The sequence below is a fragment of the Wyeomyia smithii genome, chromosome 2, assembly GCF_029784165.1.
Source record: "Wyeomyia smithii strain HCP4-BCI-WySm-NY-G18 chromosome 2, ASM2978416v1, whole genome shotgun sequence".
NCBI classification, from domain to species: Eukaryota; Metazoa; Arthropoda; class Insecta; order Diptera; family Culicidae; genus Wyeomyia; species Wyeomyia smithii.
The window spans coordinates 125,016,868-125,038,076 of NC_073695.1; the positions used below are offsets into that span (position 1 = coordinate 125,016,868).

General features: G+C 39.1%; 1 protein-coding gene across 1 annotated transcript in view; it reads left to right on the forward strand.

Moving 5' to 3' along the window:
* LOC129725613 (ubiquinone biosynthesis protein COQ9, mitochondrial-like) overlaps positions 1-21,209 on the forward strand; it is a 58,606-nt gene that overhangs the window by 30,687 nt on the left and 6,710 nt on the right. Inside the window, exons 2-3 of the mRNA XM_055681646.1 lie at positions 8,715-9,343; positions 9,416-9,625. Coding sequence (XP_055537621.1) covers positions 8,715-9,343; positions 9,416-9,625 — 839 coding nt within the window. The remainder of the gene's footprint in view (positions 1-8,714; positions 9,344-9,415; positions 9,626-21,209) is intronic.

Here is a 21,209-nt window from a genome sequence, read left to right on the forward strand (position 1 = left end):
ACCTATTTGCAGTCTTCAGAAAAGTTTCTCAGTGTATTAAGAACTTCGACTTGACGTTCAGTTTAGTTTCACGTTTTTTGTAATAGTTTTGTGATTCGAAACATTAAAATCACCAAAGAATGTGCAATTTTCTGAATCAGCATACTTCAGATCGTTTTCGGTTTTACTATACGTCGAGTTTTCTTTAGTAATGCTAGTAGATCCGTTGCTATTGGATCAAATGTTACTTTGTTTGTTCCGTAGCCAAATCCAATAGTAACGACAAATTGTTCTTTTTCTCTACGTGCCGAAGAGTTAAAAAAAGTAAAAAAAAGTAAAGTTTCATAAAATTCAGAGATCTACAACTTTGTCCAAAACCGCAAAGCTCTAGCGTATAAGGGATCAGTCAGATTGCAAGTGTTACTGGCAAATAGCTTACGTTTGATGTTCTTACTCCTGTTTATCTATCCCTTTCCGTTATGATTTTCTACTTCACTATATTTCCTGTGATTGAATAATTATATTGAATAGTGTTTTACTTCCTAAATCTTCTCCATTTCCAGTATTTTTACTTTTCGTATAAGCTATCCTCGTAATTTCACCGACGCGAGAACACTTCTTTAGTCTAAAGTTGCAAGTAGCGTGGTTTTAATTGTAAGGAATTATTCCATCTTTTCGCAACGCATTGGTAGATTTTAAGGTTAACCTAATTCTAAGATTACGTAATTAATTCAGATTTCAAGTAGCCTTTAAGTATTAGGTTAAGTACTAGTAAATGTTTTGATTATAATCGCTATTAGGAGTCACACTCTACACTTGATTAGTTTGCTTCTTTTCTTCAGCAATGTTTAATCAATAATGACCGTGATCGATGATCTGCCGTTTCTCCCAGCGCAGTATTTATTTATTTATTTACTACTACTGCCAACAGACATAAAATTACATGTCCTAATGGCTACTAATATAGAAGTCGACGGAACAGTAACAAAAATTTTGAGCGTATAACACTAAATGCTAAATGATAATCAAAGGCTTGTGATACTCTGTTGCAGTATAGTGAGTTCGATTTACTCTTCGCCCGTGTAGATCAAGGTTGTGTATGCAGGTCGCCTTTGTGAGCAGGGATGCCACATATACAGATTTTTCTGTGTTTTACAGATTTTTTAACTAAAAAAGCAATACAAAATCTGTATTACAGAATTACAGAATATTGGCAAAAATACAGATTTTACAGAATTTTTTGCTATTCGAACTGAAATCAATTTCTTGAGATGTTAAATTCGATTCAACGACTTTCACACTTTTGTGAAAAACCTGACGCTGTTTATTTTGGTATTGTTGCAGAAGAATAGGGATGAGGCTTGGACGAAGGCGAAAAATGACGTTTCGAAATATTTGACAGGATTTTTATTTAAAATTCATGAAACAAATTGCAAAGCTGTTCGATTTCATCGATCATGTTGTAAAAACGGTAGCTTTATTTATTTCTAAAACATTCGTGGAATTGGAAAATTTAAATGATTTGATTTCCCAAATTCGAAACAGTAACTGATTGACAAGACTTGGATAACGAATTTTGCTCGCTAAGAGCAAACTTGATCTGAGTAGTTGGACGCCACAACGCCGAATGGTAAATTCATGTGTAGGTTACTGAGATCATTTGTGCGAATTTTTTCAATAATTCCACATTCTTCGGCTTGTGTAGAATGCATATTTCCAATATAATATTGCAGCAAGTCTAAAGCCAGAAATCTCATGGCCCCTAAGCTTATGAGCTCAAATTTAAAAGCTAAAAGCTATGTTGCTAACCAAGCAGGAGCTACTAAATGAATTAACGAAAACATGCATGAACATCATGTAAAGAAAAATAAGTAATATCGTGTTCATTTACTACATTTGATTATCGCCTGATTATAAGTTTAAAACCGATAAAAAATTAAGCTTACACAAAAAATGGTGATTTGTTTCAATATATTTTTTAAGGAAGAAGTTTTTCATCCAACATTCTTAGTTTGCTCGATACAGATTTTTTATACGGATTTTTTAGCCCGTGAAACAGATATACAGATATTTTCGAGCAAAAATACAGAAATAAATGTGGCAACCCTGTTTGTGAGGAGCGCCGACCGAGGGGTCGTAACACTCCCCCCCCTGGTACGCCAAGATCCTGGCTTACTTCCCTATCGTTCCGAACGTCTAGCACAGCTAGCTTCGTGGCAGGACGTTCATAAATGCCTGACATCGTTTGCACTACTGCAGACCTTACCTGCCCGTCCTTACCGGTGTTGGTTGCAATAATTCGTTCCTTTGGCCAACAGTTGCGTGGTAGTCCAGGGGTCGACTATGACCACGATATCATTCACCTCGATCGATTTTACCTCGCTGGACCATTTCGTCCGTTTCGTCAATACTGGCGTATAGTCTCGCACCCATCGTCGCCAAAATATATTTGCTTCTACCTGTGATGCGCACCACGACCGACGTAAGACTATTGCACAATCGTCAAGGACAGTAGCCGGTTTGAGACTACTAGAAGAGCCCAACAGGAAATGGTTCGGTGTGAAAACGGGGGCTCCTGGGTCCTCCACAGGCACGTAAGTCAACGGACGTGACTTTATCACATGCTCCACTTCTATGAGCATATTGCGCAGCACTTCGTCAGTAGGATTGCGCCAAGGTTTCATCGCTGCGGTGTTATTTTTTACTGACTGTATAAGCCTTTCCCAGGCTTCACCCATATGTGGTGACGCTGGGGGCAAAAATGTCCATTCGGTATCAACACTGGTAAATTCTCTGATGACATGCTCTTGCTTCATATTTCTGAGTTCAGTCATGAGCTCATAACTCGCTGTTTCGAGTTCTTTGCTTGCCGCCGTGAAGTTTGTGCCCCGATCACTGTAAATTTTCTGTTGCACACCCCGTCGCGCCATAAAATTTCTCAATGCCGATACGCACGAGCTAGCATTTAGCGAATGCGCTATTTCTATGTGAATCGCTCGCATGGTCGAACACGTAATAAGCACACCCCATCGCTTTTCAATCCGACGTCCAACCGCCACGTTAAGTGAACCAAAATAGTCAATGCCAACAAATGAAAAAGGTCTAGTAAACGCCGCCAATCTTGCCTGAGGAAGGTCGCCCATCAGGGGTGGCTGTGGCACAGCCCTTTGATTTTTGCACACCTGACATCTTGCTTTGACTCGTTGGAACAGCTGTCGAATATTAGACATATTATTCCTAATATTAGACAGCTGTTCCAACGAGTCAAAGCAAGATGTCAGGTGTGCAAAAATCAAAGGGCTGTGCCACAGCCACCCCTGATGGGCGACCTTCCTCAGGCAAGATTGGCGGCGTTTCCTAGTATTAGACAGCTGTCTTAAACTTCTGTCGCAACTCATTTACTACGGTGGTGTGGTTTTGATGATGATAACGCTCATGGTGATTTTGCACTATTAGCCAAGTAATGTGGTGACCTTTCAGTAGTATGATGGGATTCCTTGCATCCATAGAAGCGTACTCACACGCACTTACTCTGCCATGCATTCTAAGTAAATTCTATTCATCCAAAAACGGGTTGAATGTGTAAATTGAACTTGATTTCGCCAGCGTCTTGTTACCAACTTTCACGCTAAGAATACCAATCTCGTCATTAAAAGTATCAACCTGAGCTAGTCGGTATAAGTAGGTAGCCGCTTGCTGAAGTTCTTCGGATGAGAGTGGACCGATGAAGTTCTCGTTAGTCACGGTACTGTGAAAGTTTTGTGAGGCTCTAAATGCAGTAGCCGTAGCTCGCAGCAGTCGCTCCCAGCACGAAAAGTCTTGAGAGTAAACACTCTGCTTGCTTGCTTTTAGTTTTTCGCGAGTACCTCATCTCGGTATGGGTTGGATGGCCAATACTCGCTACATTCCCATAAGAATCGTGGACCCTTAAACTATCGGCTGTCTTCGGAAAGTTCTGGTACTCCCTGCCACTTGGTAGCATCATCAGCAACATTGTCCTTCGATCGTTTGTATCCTCAATCGGCCATGTCAGTTGATTCTAGGATTTCGCTAATGCGGAAAACGACGAACTGCAAATATCGACGGATCTTATCTCCAGCACAGGACATCACGGAAGTCACTCCAAAAGAATCTTTGATGTTTTTTGTAGGACAAATACTTTGTAATTCTGTCCGCCAATCTGACTCCGATGACAGCAGCCTGCAACTCAAGCCTTGAAACCGAAACGAATTTCATTGGGGCTACCCTGGTTTTCGCACCAACTATGGCGCACTCGACAGTGTTGCCTTGTTCGAAACGTAGATAAACAACTGCTGCAAATCCTGACAGACTCGCGTCAACAAAGGTGTGAAGTTGCACGGTTGTTTGTGGAGTCAGCGCAATTAACATAACAGCGAGGAATATTAACACTCTGTACCAAAGGTAAAACTTCAAGCCATTTTTTCCATTTGGCGTTTAAACTTTCTGGAATTTCTTCGTCCCATTCGATGCCGGATCGCCATCAGGGATGCCACATATACAGATTTTTCTGTATTTTACAGATTTTTGAACTAAAAAAGCAATACAAAATCTGGATTACAGAATTACAGAATATTGGCGCTAAGAGAAAACTTGATCTGAGTAGTTGGACGCCACAACGCCGAATGGTAAATTCATGTATCCGTTACTGAGATCATTTGTGCGAGTTTTTTCAAGAATTCCACATTCTTCGGCTTGTGTAGAATGCATATTTTCAATATAAAATTGCAGCAAGTCTAAAGCCAGAAATCTCATGGCCTCTAAGCTTATGAGCTCAATTTTAAAAGCTAAAAGCTACGTTGCTAACCAAGCAGGAGCTACTAAATAAATTAACGAAAACATGCATGAACATCATGTAAAGAAAAATAAGTAATATTGTGTTCAGTTACTACATTTGATTATCGCCTGATTATAAGTTTAAAACCGATAAAAATTTAGCGAAAACAAAAAATAGTGATTTGTTTCAATATATTCTTTAAGGAAGAAGTTTTTCATCCAACACTCTTAGTTTGCTCGATACAGATTTTTTATACGGATTTTTTAGCCCGTGAAACAGATACACAAATATTTTCGAGCAAAACTACAGAAATAAATGTGGCAACCCTGATCGCCATATCTCCTGGAACAAGACTTTCAAGTGAACGAGTACATTGGATATTAATCCTAACGGGTCGAAAACAGCCATGAGTGTCCTTAATACTTCTCTTTTCGTAGGTTTTCGCAATCCGCATAGTAGATCAGTGTCGTGTTTAGCGGGGAGCGGTTTCCGCACACCACCACATTCCCAGAACTTTTTCTGTTCCTAGCTCTGATCCCAGGTTAAGATTTTCTTCGTCGGTTTATGACTCCTTCATTGCTTCTACTACTGCTCGCGAATTCGAGATCCAGTTGCGCATGTCGAATCCGGCTTGGGCATGAATGTACTTTACGTCCTTCGCAACTTGAATCGCCACTTCCTCTGACTCCACGCTGAGTAGCATGTCGTCCACGTAATGCTGTTTAATGATTGCTTGAACTGCCAACGGATATTGCCCTTCGAACTTGAACGCGTTAAAATTTTTCACATATTGTGCGCAGGATGGTGAGCAAGAGGTCCCAAAAGGCATAACTTGTGTAACGTGGGTACTAGGTTTATCCGTTCCATCGTCACCCCACAATACTCTGAGACAATGTTGATTCTGTTTAGACATTAACATTTGTAGGTACATCTTTCTGACGTCCCCACTAAGTCCAACACGAAATTCTCGAAATCTGTAGAGCACATAATCCAGTGGGGTTAACAAATCAGGTCTTTTCAAAATCATGGAATTAAGCGACACGCCGTTGGTTTTAGCTGCTGCGTCCCAAACGATTCTAACTTTGCCACGCTTATTTGGATTGAAAATTGGGAACAGTGGAAGATACCACACCCTATCGTGTGCTTCTTGAAGCTCATCGACCGATAACTTTCTAATATACCTCTTTTGCTGATAATCTCTCAACTTCGCGTGTAGTACTGCCGCTAGTTCTGGTTGCCTTTTCATTTTGTTTTCCAGGCAATGAAAACGTCGTAAAGCTACTGGTTTACTGTTGGGCAGACGGATTTCATCAAACTTCCACAGTAGTTTTACCTCGTATACCTTCCGCTATCTGTCTGGATGATAGACTGCAATTTTTTTTCTGCACGCTGATCTTCACCGGAGATTAAAGGCTTTCTTGATTCACAAATTCCTAGACTTTCTAGCGAAAAATATTCGCGTACAGCTCTCTGCAGCATTTGATCAGACGATTCATCATATGCGCATACAGCATGAAAACCGAATAAATCGTCATGTGTATGGCCTTCCCCGTGCACAATCCAACCAAGCCGAGTCTTAGTGGCAATCGGTTCTTGCATTTTACCTTCTTTTCCTTCAAGCGGCAATGTGATGTTAGCGTTGTCGATCCCTATTAGAATTCGGGGCTGTACGTTGCTGTATGATTCGATAGGGATTCCCTTCAGATGTGGATAAGCCTCAGCTAGGCGTTGCATGTTCACAGTCTGGTGAAAGAGATCCAGGTTCGCTATCGTGTGGGCTCCTTGTAAGCGATATTTCTTTTGAATTCCGTTTGTTCCGAATACATCAATGTCGAGTTTCAACGAATCATTTTCCAAGTGATGCTTATTACCAGTCCATCTAAGGCAAAGTGGTTCCGCTTTTCCTTGCAGATTCAGTTCTTGAACCAGTGACGCATCGATTAATGTAAGCGACGAACCATCATCTAGAAAAGCATAAGTTTTCACAGATTTCCTCGAACCATGGATGATATCCGGTACGACACGAAACAGCCCCTGTTTGTTTGGGTTATGATGAGCATTACATTCACGTATAGAACTGTTCGAAACATCTGCGCGAGAGATCTGCTTGCTTTCGACTGGCACATTCACATTCGCCGATGTTTCCGCTCCGTCTTGATGGTTATTGTGTAGGAGGTGATGGTGTTTGAATGTGCAACCATTCTTTCCACACAGTTGTTGTGATTCACAGGTGCCCCTGTGTTTTTTAAGGCATTTCCTGCAAAGCATGAATTTCTTTATAACTGCCCACCGAGCAATATACGACAGCTCGTTGAACCGTTGGCACTTTTCTCGCTTTGGACAGTTCCCCTTGCATGCAACACACGCCATAGTATGCAACTTCGAGGGATTTATGGTATTCTCACCGCCTGAGCCATCTGACGGAATCCCTGTACCCGCTTTACTGTGAGTGTTAAGATGAGCTGAGTTCTTTTTGATCCCTCGACTGGGTAATACGTCACTGAATGTTGTACGAGCGATCGGACAAATTGTTTCTGCTATTTCATACAACCATGTCGAAAAAGCATCCAAATGCACTCGGGATAAACTGCGACGATGTCTTGCCCAGTCGACCTTTAATGAAGGTGGAAGCTTGTCGACCAGCTCGTGCAAAAGAGCTATGTTGTAGGTGTACTCTTCTAGCTGGCAAGCATCAATCCTTGTGCAAAGATTCTGCACGACAATTGAGTACTCAATCAGGGTGTCCAGTTAGTCCGCCTTCGGAGCTGGGGTCGAGTGAATCTTTGAGATTAAATTTTGCACGATGATTTCCGGGCTACCAAAAAGCATTTTTAAAGTTGAAAGTATACCAGGAACATTCGTCGGATGCATTAATCTACATTTAACAGCTTCATACGCCTTCCCTCTAAGGCACTTTTGTAGGCGAATTAAATTTTCTTCCTGCGAATACCCACACATCTCGGTCGTTGTTGTGAATGTAGAATGAAACAATGGCTATTCTTCTGTCTTGTCTTGGAGTGAAGCGTAAAATTGGCTCCAAGCTTGCTCTTGTGTTATCGGTGTGTTGCTCAGGTTATCCTCTATTGTTGGTTGCTGATTAAGCGGAGGATGGTTAGAAACAAGTGGTCCCGGCAACTGGTTTTGTGATCTCTCTACTGGAACGGTCGGTGGTAAGATAATCGGGGCTAACTTCGGTGTCTGTCCCTTTTAATTATGATTTTCTACTTCACTTTATTTCCTGTAATTAAATAATTTAATCGAATAGTTTTTTACTTCCTAAATCTTCTCCATTTCGAGTATTTTTACTTTTCGTATAAGCTATCCTCGTAATTTCACTGACACGAGAACACATCTTTAGTCTAAAGTTGCAAGTAGCGTGGTTTTAATTGTAAGGAATTATTCCATCTTTTCGCAACGCATTGGTAGATTTCAAGATTACCCTAATGCTAAGATTACGTATTTAATTCAGATTTTAAGTAGCCTTTAAGAATTAGGATAAGCACTAGCAATAAATGTTTTAATTATAATCGCTATTAAGGGTCACACTCCACACTTGATTAGTTTGCTTCTTTTCTTCAGCAATGATTAAGCAATAATGACCGTGATATGCCGTTTCTCCCAGCGCTGTATAGAGAGTTTGATTTTCTCTTCGCCCGTGTAGATCTAGGTTGTGTATGTAGGTCGCCTTTGTGAGGTGCGCCGACCGAGGGGTCGTTACAAGGAAGGACCATCATCATCATTCAAAATCAATCATCCCATATGTCTCATTTTTGAACCTATTTTGTACGTTTCCCCCAAGAAAATCTGGTCAGCCTGTTTATCACAATAAATTCGGAACACCTATTTTAGGGAAGTTGAATAGCCAAAAAATTATCAATTTATCTTCCTAGCCTTCAATTAGTAGAACGATATATGAATAATCCAATGTTGTTTGTTTCAGTTATTCTAAGGCATTCATTGTATAACAATGAGAAACGCAAACTCATTTCTCCATATGCTTCGAACATGATCAAGTTTCATACCACCAGTTCGGGAAAGGATGTAAATAGTGATTTTGCAGTATTTCGAGTTCGTGAAGAACTGAAGCAACAAGAACTATCTAAAGTGAACGAATCAAACAGCAGCCGTAATCATAAAGATGAAAGTAACACAAAAGTGTCAGCCACAAGAAATGCTATCTTGAATGCGGCTCTCAATTATGTTCCAAAAAACGGTTGGTCAAAGCAATCAATTGCAAAAGGCGCAATAAGTATTGAATATCCGGCAATAATTAACGGTCTTTTTCCTCTCGGTGGAATTGAATTAGTACATCATTTTTATAGACAATGTAACAACAATATGGTTAACTTTTTAAAAGAAAAAGATGCTCGACCAGAAGAAATTCATAATCTATCGGAATTGGCCCAAAAAAGCATTGAAATGCGATTACGCATGGTAATACCATATATTAGGAGTTGGCCCCAAGCAATGGGTCTCATGGCGTTACCATCAAACATGCCCACATCATTAGCCAATATGTTGACGCTTATTGATGATATATGTTATTACGCTGGAGATAGGTCCGTAGATGTAAGTATTTGGTTAGCAGCCAATAACCATTGTTTTTCAAATGCTAATAATATGTATGTTTTTTTTTTATAGTTTAGTTGGTATGTTAAAAGAATTGGGCTCGCAAGTATTTACCAAGCGACCGAATTGTACATGATGCAAGATACCTCAGCTGATTATGAAAAAACGTGGAAGTTCCTAGAACGACGTATAGATGAGGCTAGAATGGTGCACGATTTTCTTGCTAAAACTGAAGACACCACTTCACAGTTTCAAAATGCTGTCGGTTCTGCTATTTCAACGGTAAGCATTTATTTATAGACGGATAATCTCGAGTCGACTCGACCAGATGTTGGCAGTACCCTCTCAGAATTCATCGAAATTTGATGATCTGTAAGTGTAGTGCAGCCCGGAAACTAGCAAAACTAATAGTGCTATTGAATCTAAATGTATAAAAATGCAGTACTGTCTGTCTGATCCATATAGACTTGGTCACTACTAAACCGATCCACGTGAAAATTTGTATGTAGGGGTTTTTGGTGCCGAAAAAGGTTCCTATGATGTTTGGAGACCCCTCCCCCTTTGGAAGGGAGGGGTCCCATACGAATGAAACACAAATCTCTGAACAACTCAAGAGCAAATAAAATCAAATTTGACATGAGAAGGTTTTTGGGAGCAAAAAATATTTCTGTATTAGATTGGCACCCCTCCCTATTCTGGAAGGGAGGATCCTTTACAAATGAAACACAAATTTCTGCATAACTCGAAAACGAATCAAACAAATGGAACCAAATTTGGAAAGTTGAGGATTTTGAGAGCAAACATTATTATTTCTGCGGTAGTTTGGTAGCAAACATTTTGTTTTTGTGGCAATTTGACACCCTACTCTCCTCTGTAAGAAAGGGGCCCATACAAATCAGATACGAATTCCTGCATAACTCAAGAATTACAAATTGAACAAATAGAGCTAAATTTGGCATGTGGAGGTGTTAGGGGCAATTTTTTTTATGGAGGCCCGACATCCTTGCTCTTCTGGAAGGGAGGGCTCCCATACAAATGAAAAAAAAAATGTGTGCTACTCAAGAACTAATCAGGTATATGAAACCAAATTTGGAATGTAAAGGTTTTGGAAGCAAGAGATATTTTTATGTGGTTCGACATCCTTCCTTTTTCTGAAAGGTAGGGCTCCTCTACAAATCTAACACTAATTTCTGCATTAGTCGGAAACTAACAAAGTAAATGGAACCAAATTTGGCATGTTAGTGTTTGTGTGTAAGTTTTTGAGAGCAAGAAATGTTTCTATGATGGTTTGACACCCCTGTATTAATTGAAGGGAAGTGGAGGGTCTCCCATGCAAACGAAGCAGATATTTCAACCAATTTTCCGAAATGCAGTCTGAAATGATCGGGATGATGTACAACAGCCAAAAATCGACTACAGACGTTATATTTGAATCTAGAATGGAAAGTTCTGGTTTTTGAAGAACAGTTGAAAATGGCTAAACACCACCCAATATCGGTATTTCTGTAATCAGAATAATGCCCTGATACCAGAAATGGACTTCACATGCCACTTTGAAATCCAATAAGGCGACTTCCAGTGTCTGGAAAACAGTTAAAAGTGTCCAAATACCAACCAATGTGAGTATTTCCGGAATCGTATTGATGAACAGAAGCCAAAAATCGACCAATCGGTTCAAATTCTAAAATGCAACTTCCGGTTTTCAAAAAACAGCCCGAAATGATCGATTTATTTGAGTTTTTTTAGAACCATAGATACACAGAAGTGAAAACTCGACCACAGACATCATTTTTAGTTCTAGCATAGCGACTTCCAATGTCAAATACTGTAGCGGGGGCCTAGTGTGGTTGGTAACGTCTCCGCCAACCACGCTCGACGCCTGGGTTCGAATCCCACCGCCGACATAGGTGTCTATGGTTGTGAGGTGGCGTGATCCACTCACAACCAACCCAACTGGTCTAGATTCAATCCTAGCCGACACCGGGAGATTTTCTGAGGCGAAAAATCTCTGGGATCACGCCTTCCATCGCATAAGGAAGTAAAGCCGTTGGCGCCGGTCCGTTAATAAACGGGTCGTGAGTTAGGGTCCTGGGTGTGGAGTCGCCTCCCTGGGCGTCGGTGATTGGCCACAACAGTGGCGGAACTAGACCGACGGAAAATAAGCGAGAATAAAAAAAAATGTCAAATACTAATCGAACCGAAACCAAAATGACGCCCAGAGACCGGAATTTGACTTCGCATTCCGTTTGTAAATATGACGAATACCACCCAATATGGGTATTATCGTAATCGCGATAATGTATAGAAGCCAAGAATCGATTCTGAACACCATTTTGAATGACTTCCGGTTTCTGGAAAACAGCCCAAAATGATTGAAAACCGAATATAGATACATCTAGAAACAACGTGATGTACGAAAGTCAAAAGGCGAGGAATGTTATCATTCCGATAAAACCAATTATTGCAAACGATTTTCTTTCGAGTTTGAACGTATCCAACAACTGATTCCTCATACATAAATGCAAGGTTCTTTCAAATAAATTCTACACAAAAGTTCATTTAAAGTAAACACTCAAATTGCAACTTTTTCTGAAAGTTCGTTCCCGAAAGGTTATTGGTTTCGTCAATCAGAGGGATAATAGCCTCGAGCAAAGCTGCTTTCTAAAAGAGGTTAACTTCCTGTGGAGATTGAATGAGGTAGGGCAGATCGATCTTTTATTATTGAACTATGATAACACTACCAAGGAGAGAACAGTTCCTTTTTCTGGTCAGCCTAATAAGAACGCAGAAGGATTTTTATTCATTATATTTCATGACGTTTTGTGAATTATATTATTTTGTTCATTGTAATTTCCTTAATATGCATTGTGCCATATCAAATGAATGTTGTGAACAAAACATTCCCTTAATTTTTAAATACACATTGAGAAATGCATTTTTTTATGTAAAGACTCATGGGATTTCTGGCAACGAACAATGGAAGTTTGAAATATTGCATAGTTAAGAAAAAGTAGTAAAGACAAAGTTGGTAAATATACCAGTACTATAGAAAATATGTACATCAAAATGTGATGTGATTTTTGAATTCAGCATCGAAAAATACACTTAGATTGACGTTTTGAACTCAAGACATAGGAAAACAATATTTATGACCGCCCTTTTTAGAAAACGGAACCACTGTGTCGTGGTTCTGTGGTTAGCGATGTCGGTCGGCTAGCTCTCCCACACAACTGTAATATCGGGTTCGATTCCCGATCAGGTCGAGGATCTTTTCGAGTTGGAGATTTTCTCGACTCAGCACTGGGGACGGTGTATCGTTGTACTTATCCTATAACATGCAAAATGTGCCAAAAACAATATCAATGAAGAATTCTCTCAACTAATCTAGTAGATCGAGACCGCTACTATCCCTCCAGGCTAGCGTGCGATATTGTTGTTGTTATACGTATTGCGAAACACTGAAGACGTAAGAAAGGAAATTATTCAGTAGCATATCCAAGATTTCATACTTATATTTTGCATTTTCAACAACGACCTTAAAGTCGGGGTAAGTAATGGGTGGACGTCTCCGCAATTCTCCATGCAGCATACTGAGAAGCTGTCTGCGGCCATAAACGCCTGTCCATATTCGAAATACTTGAGAAAAATATGACTACTCCTACACCGAGCGGTTGAAAGTGAGACTGGTATGCGATTATTTTGCTACTCGATGGCCTAAATAATTCCATATCAGTCTCTTCTTTATTTTTCACCAGCTAAATGTACTCGCCCTTGCTCGTGTAAAAATTTCTGCTTTTTCTATAATTTTCTATATTTTCATATATTTTTTCCAACCATCATTTCAAATAATATTTCTATTTTAGTTACAAACTTGCTTATATACCACCTTTTCCGTTTCTCCATTAGCTTAGCTTAGCTTAGCTTGACTGACTGCACATATCAATGGTTGCACTCCGTGATTGATCCGAATCAGTAAAATTGTACAGTGAATCAACTGAATGGGGTTGGGAGTGACCGACCATTCTCATTGTACAAGTTTTAGTGACTCATAATTTTAAAGGATCAATAACGACGCCGGCCACGTCCTTGCAATCAGGTGGGAAGAGGTAAGGGATGTTAGTGTGACCCTTGCTATTTGGAGACCGTGTTTACCTCTGCATCTCCACAAAGGTCACAGAAAGGAGGTTTTTGTTAGCAGGGGAGGGCTCGTTGGATCAGGATTCACTTTGATAAGTGATGCGATCATACATATACCTCCTATCCGTCTATTAAGCTATTTTCGGTTTATTCTATAGTCAGCCGGCTGACTAGAGAAACACAATTAGCTAATTTATATCTGGTTCCGGTTTAGACCAAGAGACATTACCAATGCCTTTGGGGCCGCGCACAGGTGTGCATGGTTTATTTCAATGGAGCACAAAATTGACCGATTTTTACAATATAATGTTATTGAAGCCACGCATATACGTCTACACGATGTGAATCTGATTTAAACCAATAAACCACAAGAAGGCCAATCACGAGTATCAGAAACGCAGAAATGCACGTCGATAAACGCGGCCCTTTCAAAGGTATACTTTGCGTAGCCATTAGATTATTCAAGATATTCATAAACCGAACGAAACCTACTCCGATTGACGACACGCTTATATCAAAGCAATTGGTGAACAATCTCCGGCTAAACTGACAGCCCGAGACCGAGTTTATTTCTGAATCTCTACTACTGCGGCGGAAAGAAAGGTTTGTGTTGTCATGTCTTCACGATATTTGACGGAATCGAACATCGCTGCGCGCGGTTCTCGCTCATTACGAGAATATCTTTCTTGTCAAACACCGCGATCCTATGTGAATGACGCGCGCGAAAATCATACACAACCCGAAGCATCTGAGTATTAATATAAGTGACTAATAATCCTGAATAGCTTCAAGAAAGCAAGCGCACTTCTGCAGAGGCGGTCCTTTATAAGATTTACATCGCGTAGCTATCAAATTAATCTCTATATTTATCGACCAGACGAAACCTATTCCGGTTTGCAACGTGATTAAATAAAACCGACGAACAAGCAGTCTCCGACTAAACGGTCAACGTGAGACATGAATAAATGAGACACATCGAGAAGTCACTACACTCTGAAAACCCTTAGATGTGCTTAACTAACCCGAACCGAAGACGCGTTTACACCGGAGCGTTAGGCACGGCAGCACTATTCCCTTTTACCGACGCAGACGCACAGAGACACGATGTTTCGCACCGGTTTCTCTTTTAATAAATAAACTAAGATACCTACTAAGTATAGAAACTGGCAAAGTTTCATGCCTCCAAAGCCTACAAACAAAGAAAAATGCAAATAAGCATATCAAACAAAACAAAGTGCTAAGTTTATTAACAAAATGCCAAAACAATCGCAATCAAAATCGAAATTTAGTTGTATTACAATTGCCCAAAAGCTAGGAAAGTCATAAAATAAAAGCATAGAACTAAGTGAAATGTACCTTTTCCGTTTCTCCATTAGGAGCTAAAGTGAATGAATTTGCAGGTGAGCCAACCCTCGAGTAAGCGACATGTAATGGACGGCGGGAAAAACATGGTGATCTTAATTCTACTTCACTTTGTTTAATGGATCGTCCCTGTGACGCCTTGTTTCGTTGCAAAGTTTCGGGGGTCGATATTTATTTGCAATATGATTGAAGATCCTTTTTTGATTAACAATCTATGCGGAGGCATTCCAGCTGGGTCGAGTGAGTTCCAAAATTCCGTAGGAAAATAGATAGCCTCATCAGCATCTTCGACGGTATCGATTAACTTTCAATGAACTCAAATTAGACTGAAATTACATAATCGATAGCCTAAGCTCACCTCTGATAGTGAAAATTATTGCTTGCTTTGTCTATTTGTTTCACTTTTATGTGTAAACAATTTCAATATCATCCCTATAGTTAAGCATCAGTTTTCAGGAATTAATATACAATTTTGAGATAAGGGCCTATCTCCACATTTTCCTCAAGTTTTAAATCACTTCCAAAGCAGAAAAACAAACCTCACTATCAAATCTAGAAAATCTATAACGAGCGTCTTAGCAGAGTGATTGAGATCAATCAAAGAAATAGTTATCGGTTTCCGTTATACTCTACTAAATTTTTTGGAAATAAATATTGAAATTCAGTCCGCAAATATATATTTCGACTGTGACGTACAGTCTTCCTCAGTGCTTATGTGGACTGGTCACCAGTCCACATAAGCACTGAGGAAGACTGTACGTCACAGTCGAAATATATATTTGCGGACTGAATTTCAATGTTTATTTCCAAAAAATTTAGTAGAGTATAACGGAAACCGATAACTATTTCTTTGATTGAAACCTCACTATACCAAACGTTCGGACATCAATTTTCGGTTTTAGGGAGTCAGCTTTGACCTATATATATTTTTTATTTTAAATTTGAAAATAGCGTTGCACACCCGTTGGCATTTTCTGAACGTAGTTCTCTTTCTAGAGATATCGACATGATTTAACCATTTTACTCAGTTTCACACAGTTTGACAGAAAGCAGATATCGCGAAATTAATGTATGTTTGTATGCAGTATCCCTAGTAACAATATTGGTTTTATCATAGTTTTTTAGCGGTTGATACAGCCAAAAAAGCGCTATGAAACTTTCATAAAACCAGTTTTGTTACTTGGGATGTAGCCACCATCAGTTCAAGGCTTTGCCTACGGATGCAAGAAGATTTACTGTAGAATCGAATTCGCTAATCCTCTAGCCTGTGGCTGAAAGCCACCTTAATAAATTAATAAAAAAAAATTGCTAATTCGGCAACTTTTACGTATATGTTAAGAAGGGCCAAATGGGGTTGGTTTAGGGATACCATCCGTCCCAATTTAGCAGGACATGTCCTGATTTTGAGACCCGTTTGGAGCGTCCTGATTTATTTTTCATATTTTAGCATTTGTCCTGATTTTTCTGAATGATGCCGGATATTCAGAAATGTTGAAGATTTTTTAGTAGTTTTTCTTGACCCCGGAAAGAAAAGGACTCATTTCAAATGAATTTTTTCCTTGGTTGAATCTTGACGAGAGAAGTTGTCTAGTCGTTGGAACCGTTAAACATTTGACAACTGTTAAGTATAATTTCAAACAGTTTACGTTTGCTTCATACAATGCCTGAGGAATCAAAGTTGCAAAAATGAATCGTCCGAGAAATACGTTAAATTAAAAAATGAGTGTTTTGGCGTGTGTTGCAGAGCAAATCTCAGATTACGTGTTTTATTTATTGATATCTCAAAAAATAAAAAAAGCTTAGATCAAATTTGTGCCGGAAAAAAAAGTTGTCCTGATTTTTAACTCCGACCAAATGGTAACCCTAGGTTGGTTGGACCCGTAAGCAGAGACGCTTACGCGCTTGGTAATCGAGATATCCCCTCCAACATAAACATCCGGTTACCTAAATAACAATTTCGCCGTACAAACTGAACTTGCCTGATGGTTTGTTTGTTAGAAGGGTGCGTTAAACATTTATCAGGCATACAGGGAGAAAACTGTTTCTCCCAGGTGATTCAGGCTGTCACACCACGTCCGTCCTCCTGCCTTCAATTTGTTCAATACCCTGGTACACCCACCCATCCCAGTAATATGTAATATGCAATATAAAAATATAACAATACAATAATATAATAATACAATACAACACTTTCCGAATTTAATAATGTAAAGGTGATATTAATATAATATTAACTATAAAAGGTTGATGATCATTTTTATGATGCCTAGCGAAATGATAGTAAACTGTAGTAAAACTTTCAAATTTTTAACGTACAACATGCAAAAAAGTAATAGGAAAATATTCGAAAAACATATGGAGAGTGTGCGTTATGGTTTGGTGAAATAGAATAGATGAGCTTATATGAAAATAATTCATATCAATAGTGGTTGCTCTTCTGCTTTCTTCGGCTGAAACATAAATTGAAATCAGTTCTTACAGTAAATGAAATAGAACAGCGGCTCTCAACCTTTTGTTGTCCGCGTACCCCTTGGCGCTTTTCTCCAAATCATTTGTGCCCCATGGCTTGGAATATTCTCGCAGAGTGGGAAAGAGTAGTGGTAAACCATGTTGTGTTGTCGTAGTCTAGTTCACGATTAAAATTTAACTGTGGTTTGTTTGATTGCTACAATCATGTTTTTAAAGAGCAAGTTTGAACAACAAATGAGGTATTATAAAAAAATTGCTTTGTTTGCCATTACTGATACCCCTAGGGGCACGCGTCCCCTAGATTGAGAACCGCTGAAATAGATGAACTTATATAAAACTAATTCACTCAATATTGGTTGCTCTGCTGCTAACTGCGGCTAAAAACATATATTGAAATAAATTATTACAATAACACTGCATTGCTTGCTCAGATGTGTCGCTCCCTTCCCCAACCCTTAACTGCCTAGAGTTATCCGAATAGATAATCCACATGTTATAAAGGGTGATTTTTTAAGAATTTGGTTTTTCTTTTAAAAAAAAAACGCATAAAAATTACAAAACTGTATGAAATCTTTATTTGAGCCGATAAATTGGTTTAGGCCATTTACTTTTTAAAGATAATTTCATTCAAATGTTGGCCACGGTTACGTTTTAAATGGTCCATACGAAAAGTCCAATTTTGGGTGACTTTTTCGAGCATTTCGGCTGGTATCTCGCGAATAACGGGTGTAATGTTGTCTTCCAAGGCTGGAATTGTTGTTGGCTTATCTGCATAGACGAGAGACTTAACGTAGTCCCACAAAAAATAATCTAGCGGTGTTAAATCGCATGATCTAGGCGGCCAATTCACCGGTTCATTTCGTGAGATGAATTACTCACCGAACTCATTCCGCGATATGTCCATTGATTCGCGCGATGTGTGGCACGTTGCTCCGTCTTGCTGAAAAAACATGTCAACAAGACCCAGCTCTTACATTTCCGGCAAAAAAAAATCAGAAATCATTGCGCGATAGCGAGCGCCATTGACCGTAACGTTGCGATTTTGATCATCTTTGAAGAAGTACGGACCAATGATGCCTCTAGCGTGTAAACCGCACCAAACCGTAACTTTTTTTTGGGTGCATTGACGATTCTTGTATTGCCTCTGGTTGCTCTTCGATCCGAATGCGGCAATTTTGCTTATTAACATACCCATTTAACCAGAAATGAGCTTCGTCACTGAACACAATTTTGCGCGAAAAACATTTTTCACAGAGGACGAATTTTGGTAATAAAATTCGATTATTTGTAAGCGTTGTTCAGGCGTAAGTCTGATCATGGTGAATAAATCTGAAAACCCAAAAACCAAATAGCAACAAAATCACCCTTTATTATAAAAGTTCACATTAATTCTAACCTAATTCTAATTCTCTAACAAAAACCCACACGTTCACCAATGAAATTTGTTACGGCATAAAGACATATAAGAAAGAATATTGATAGCATTATTCCACAGCTGAAATGATAATGTGCAAGGGTATAATATAAAATGGTTGTTGTGCTGCTTTCTGTGGCTAAAGAAATTAATTTGAAAAAACTGTCAGTATTGCGAGTAAAACATAACACTATAGAGTTCTCCAAGCAAGATCTCACGAACATTAGCACCATTGCAATCTACGATAGTGTGCGTAGAATTCATCTCTGTTTATTTATTTTTTGTTCGAGATTCTTACAGCTAACAAAAACTCTTACAGCTAACAAAAGAAAACTATCTCACTAACACTAATGCATAACACCAATACAGAACCAAATGGAGAACTCTATATGGTTCATACGTAAACACGCGGCAACGATAGCAAACACAGGCACAAGAATTTCTTTCTTCAATTTTCAGCTCACTGGGAACAGATGTCTAAATGGTTCTTGTAACCTGTTATACGACGCAAGAGTTGCCTATTGAATAGAAAAACTGGCAAAGCTCCTAGTAATTAAATTCATATAAATTTAAAAAATGTAGACACACATATTTGCCAAATTTCAAATCACCAATGTCTTAAATTTGTTGTCAAAGCGCAGGACATATTATATAACACATTTGTTCAAAAGCTAGAATAATCGAAAAAATTAAAGCAAAAGATCCCGGTTAGCCAGAATATTCACGTAAGCAAACACATGCTTCGCGCCCCCTCGCCACTTGTACTTATAGCGGAAAGGCACGAAAAGAAACTGTTAATAAATTCGTTCTCACACTCCACACGCACACAACCGAACCAGTGCTTACACACCGACCACCGAGCAACTAAACAAAAAAAAGCAAGACTTCGCATCGACTTCATCACATCTGTACAGACACACAAACATAACTCGGGAATAGTGAGCCTGTACGTCAGAGAACCGACAAGGCACCCACCGTTAAAGCAACTGCTACACCAAAACAATCAACGGCAATGCAAAATTATACAGCTCGCCCGTTCTGAAGTGAACAGCCGTCTCAACGGCGAGCGCCCCGCCGACTCCCCAACACGCAGGCTCTTCATTCGGGAACAACACAAGCTAACCAATCTTTTTTCCTCATACTCAACAACAATATCGCACGCTAGCCTGAGGGCTAATGCGGTCTCGATCAACTAGATTAGTTGAGAGAATTCGTTATCGATATTGTTTTCGGCACATTTTGCATGTTGTAGGATATAGCATTGGGCGATACGATTGAGAGTATCGATACTTCAGTATCGATACCCAAAGAGCCAAAGGTATCGAGATACTCGAAATATCGGCCAAAAAGTATCGATACCAGAAGTATCGATACAATAGCTAAGAACATTTTTGTAATTTTTGTAAACACAAGGTAAATAATGAGGACTTATTCGTTGTTTTTCTGGTATCTCTCCACATTCTCTAGAGCAGCATGAATCAAATGACTTCACAAACAAATACATACAGGTAATGCAGAAATTCTGAGCTTTGGCAAAAAATGAATTAAACAACTTAAATCTTCAAGATTTGTATTCACTGGCCTAATGGGCTGTAAAGCTCCCGTCTTATTTGTATAAATTATTGACACACTTCCGTATAAATTGATGAGAAAGTTGATGACATAAAAAAGTTAGATATGTCAGCGAAAATAAGATAGTGAAGTCTACCGCTGAATGTTTCTTACTAATCAATATTGCAATTTTATTTTTCACTTGTACTTAAACTTGTGTCGAGGGAAAGCATGAGTTAGTTTCCGCTTGTCAATATTCGATCTGAACAATGTAACCAGAAAACTTATATTTGTTTTTGTAATACAAATCTTTTTACTTTTGTCCTGTGTCAAAATGTCATACGGTCATATGCCGTCTAAGAGAGAGAGAGAGAGAGTTAGACGATGAAAAAATCACCAATTTGGCAACTGGGTTTTATCTCTTTTATCTTATCTTGGGATTTATCTCGCAAGGTGCATGAAAAACGCCGTAGAAGTGCGCGGGTATAACCAATCATGTTGGTGTCTTCTACAAAAAGTGCGCAAATTCAATTTCCGCACTTTTTGTAGAAGATATTACCGCGATTGGACGTACCCGCGCACTTCAACAAGAATTTTTCGCGAGAAAATTTGTCGCAATCAACAATAATAAAGTGCATCGCAAAAACCGTTAAGGTGTTTAATTCTATGTTTGTGTTTAATTTTAAATGCTTTCACCAAAACAATAGATAATTACTTTGTTAGCTATAAAAGACTTGTCAACCTCCGGCTAAAAATCACTGTGATAATGCAATTTTGAAACATTCTTATTAATTGTCTAGCAATAGACCTCTCCAATCGTGCATGTATTGGTGCACTTTACACCGCGTGAGTCGGATGGAAAACGACGCAATCAAAGTGCTGTCAAAATACTTGCATTGATTGCGAAATTTTTATTTACTTTCGCTGACTTGA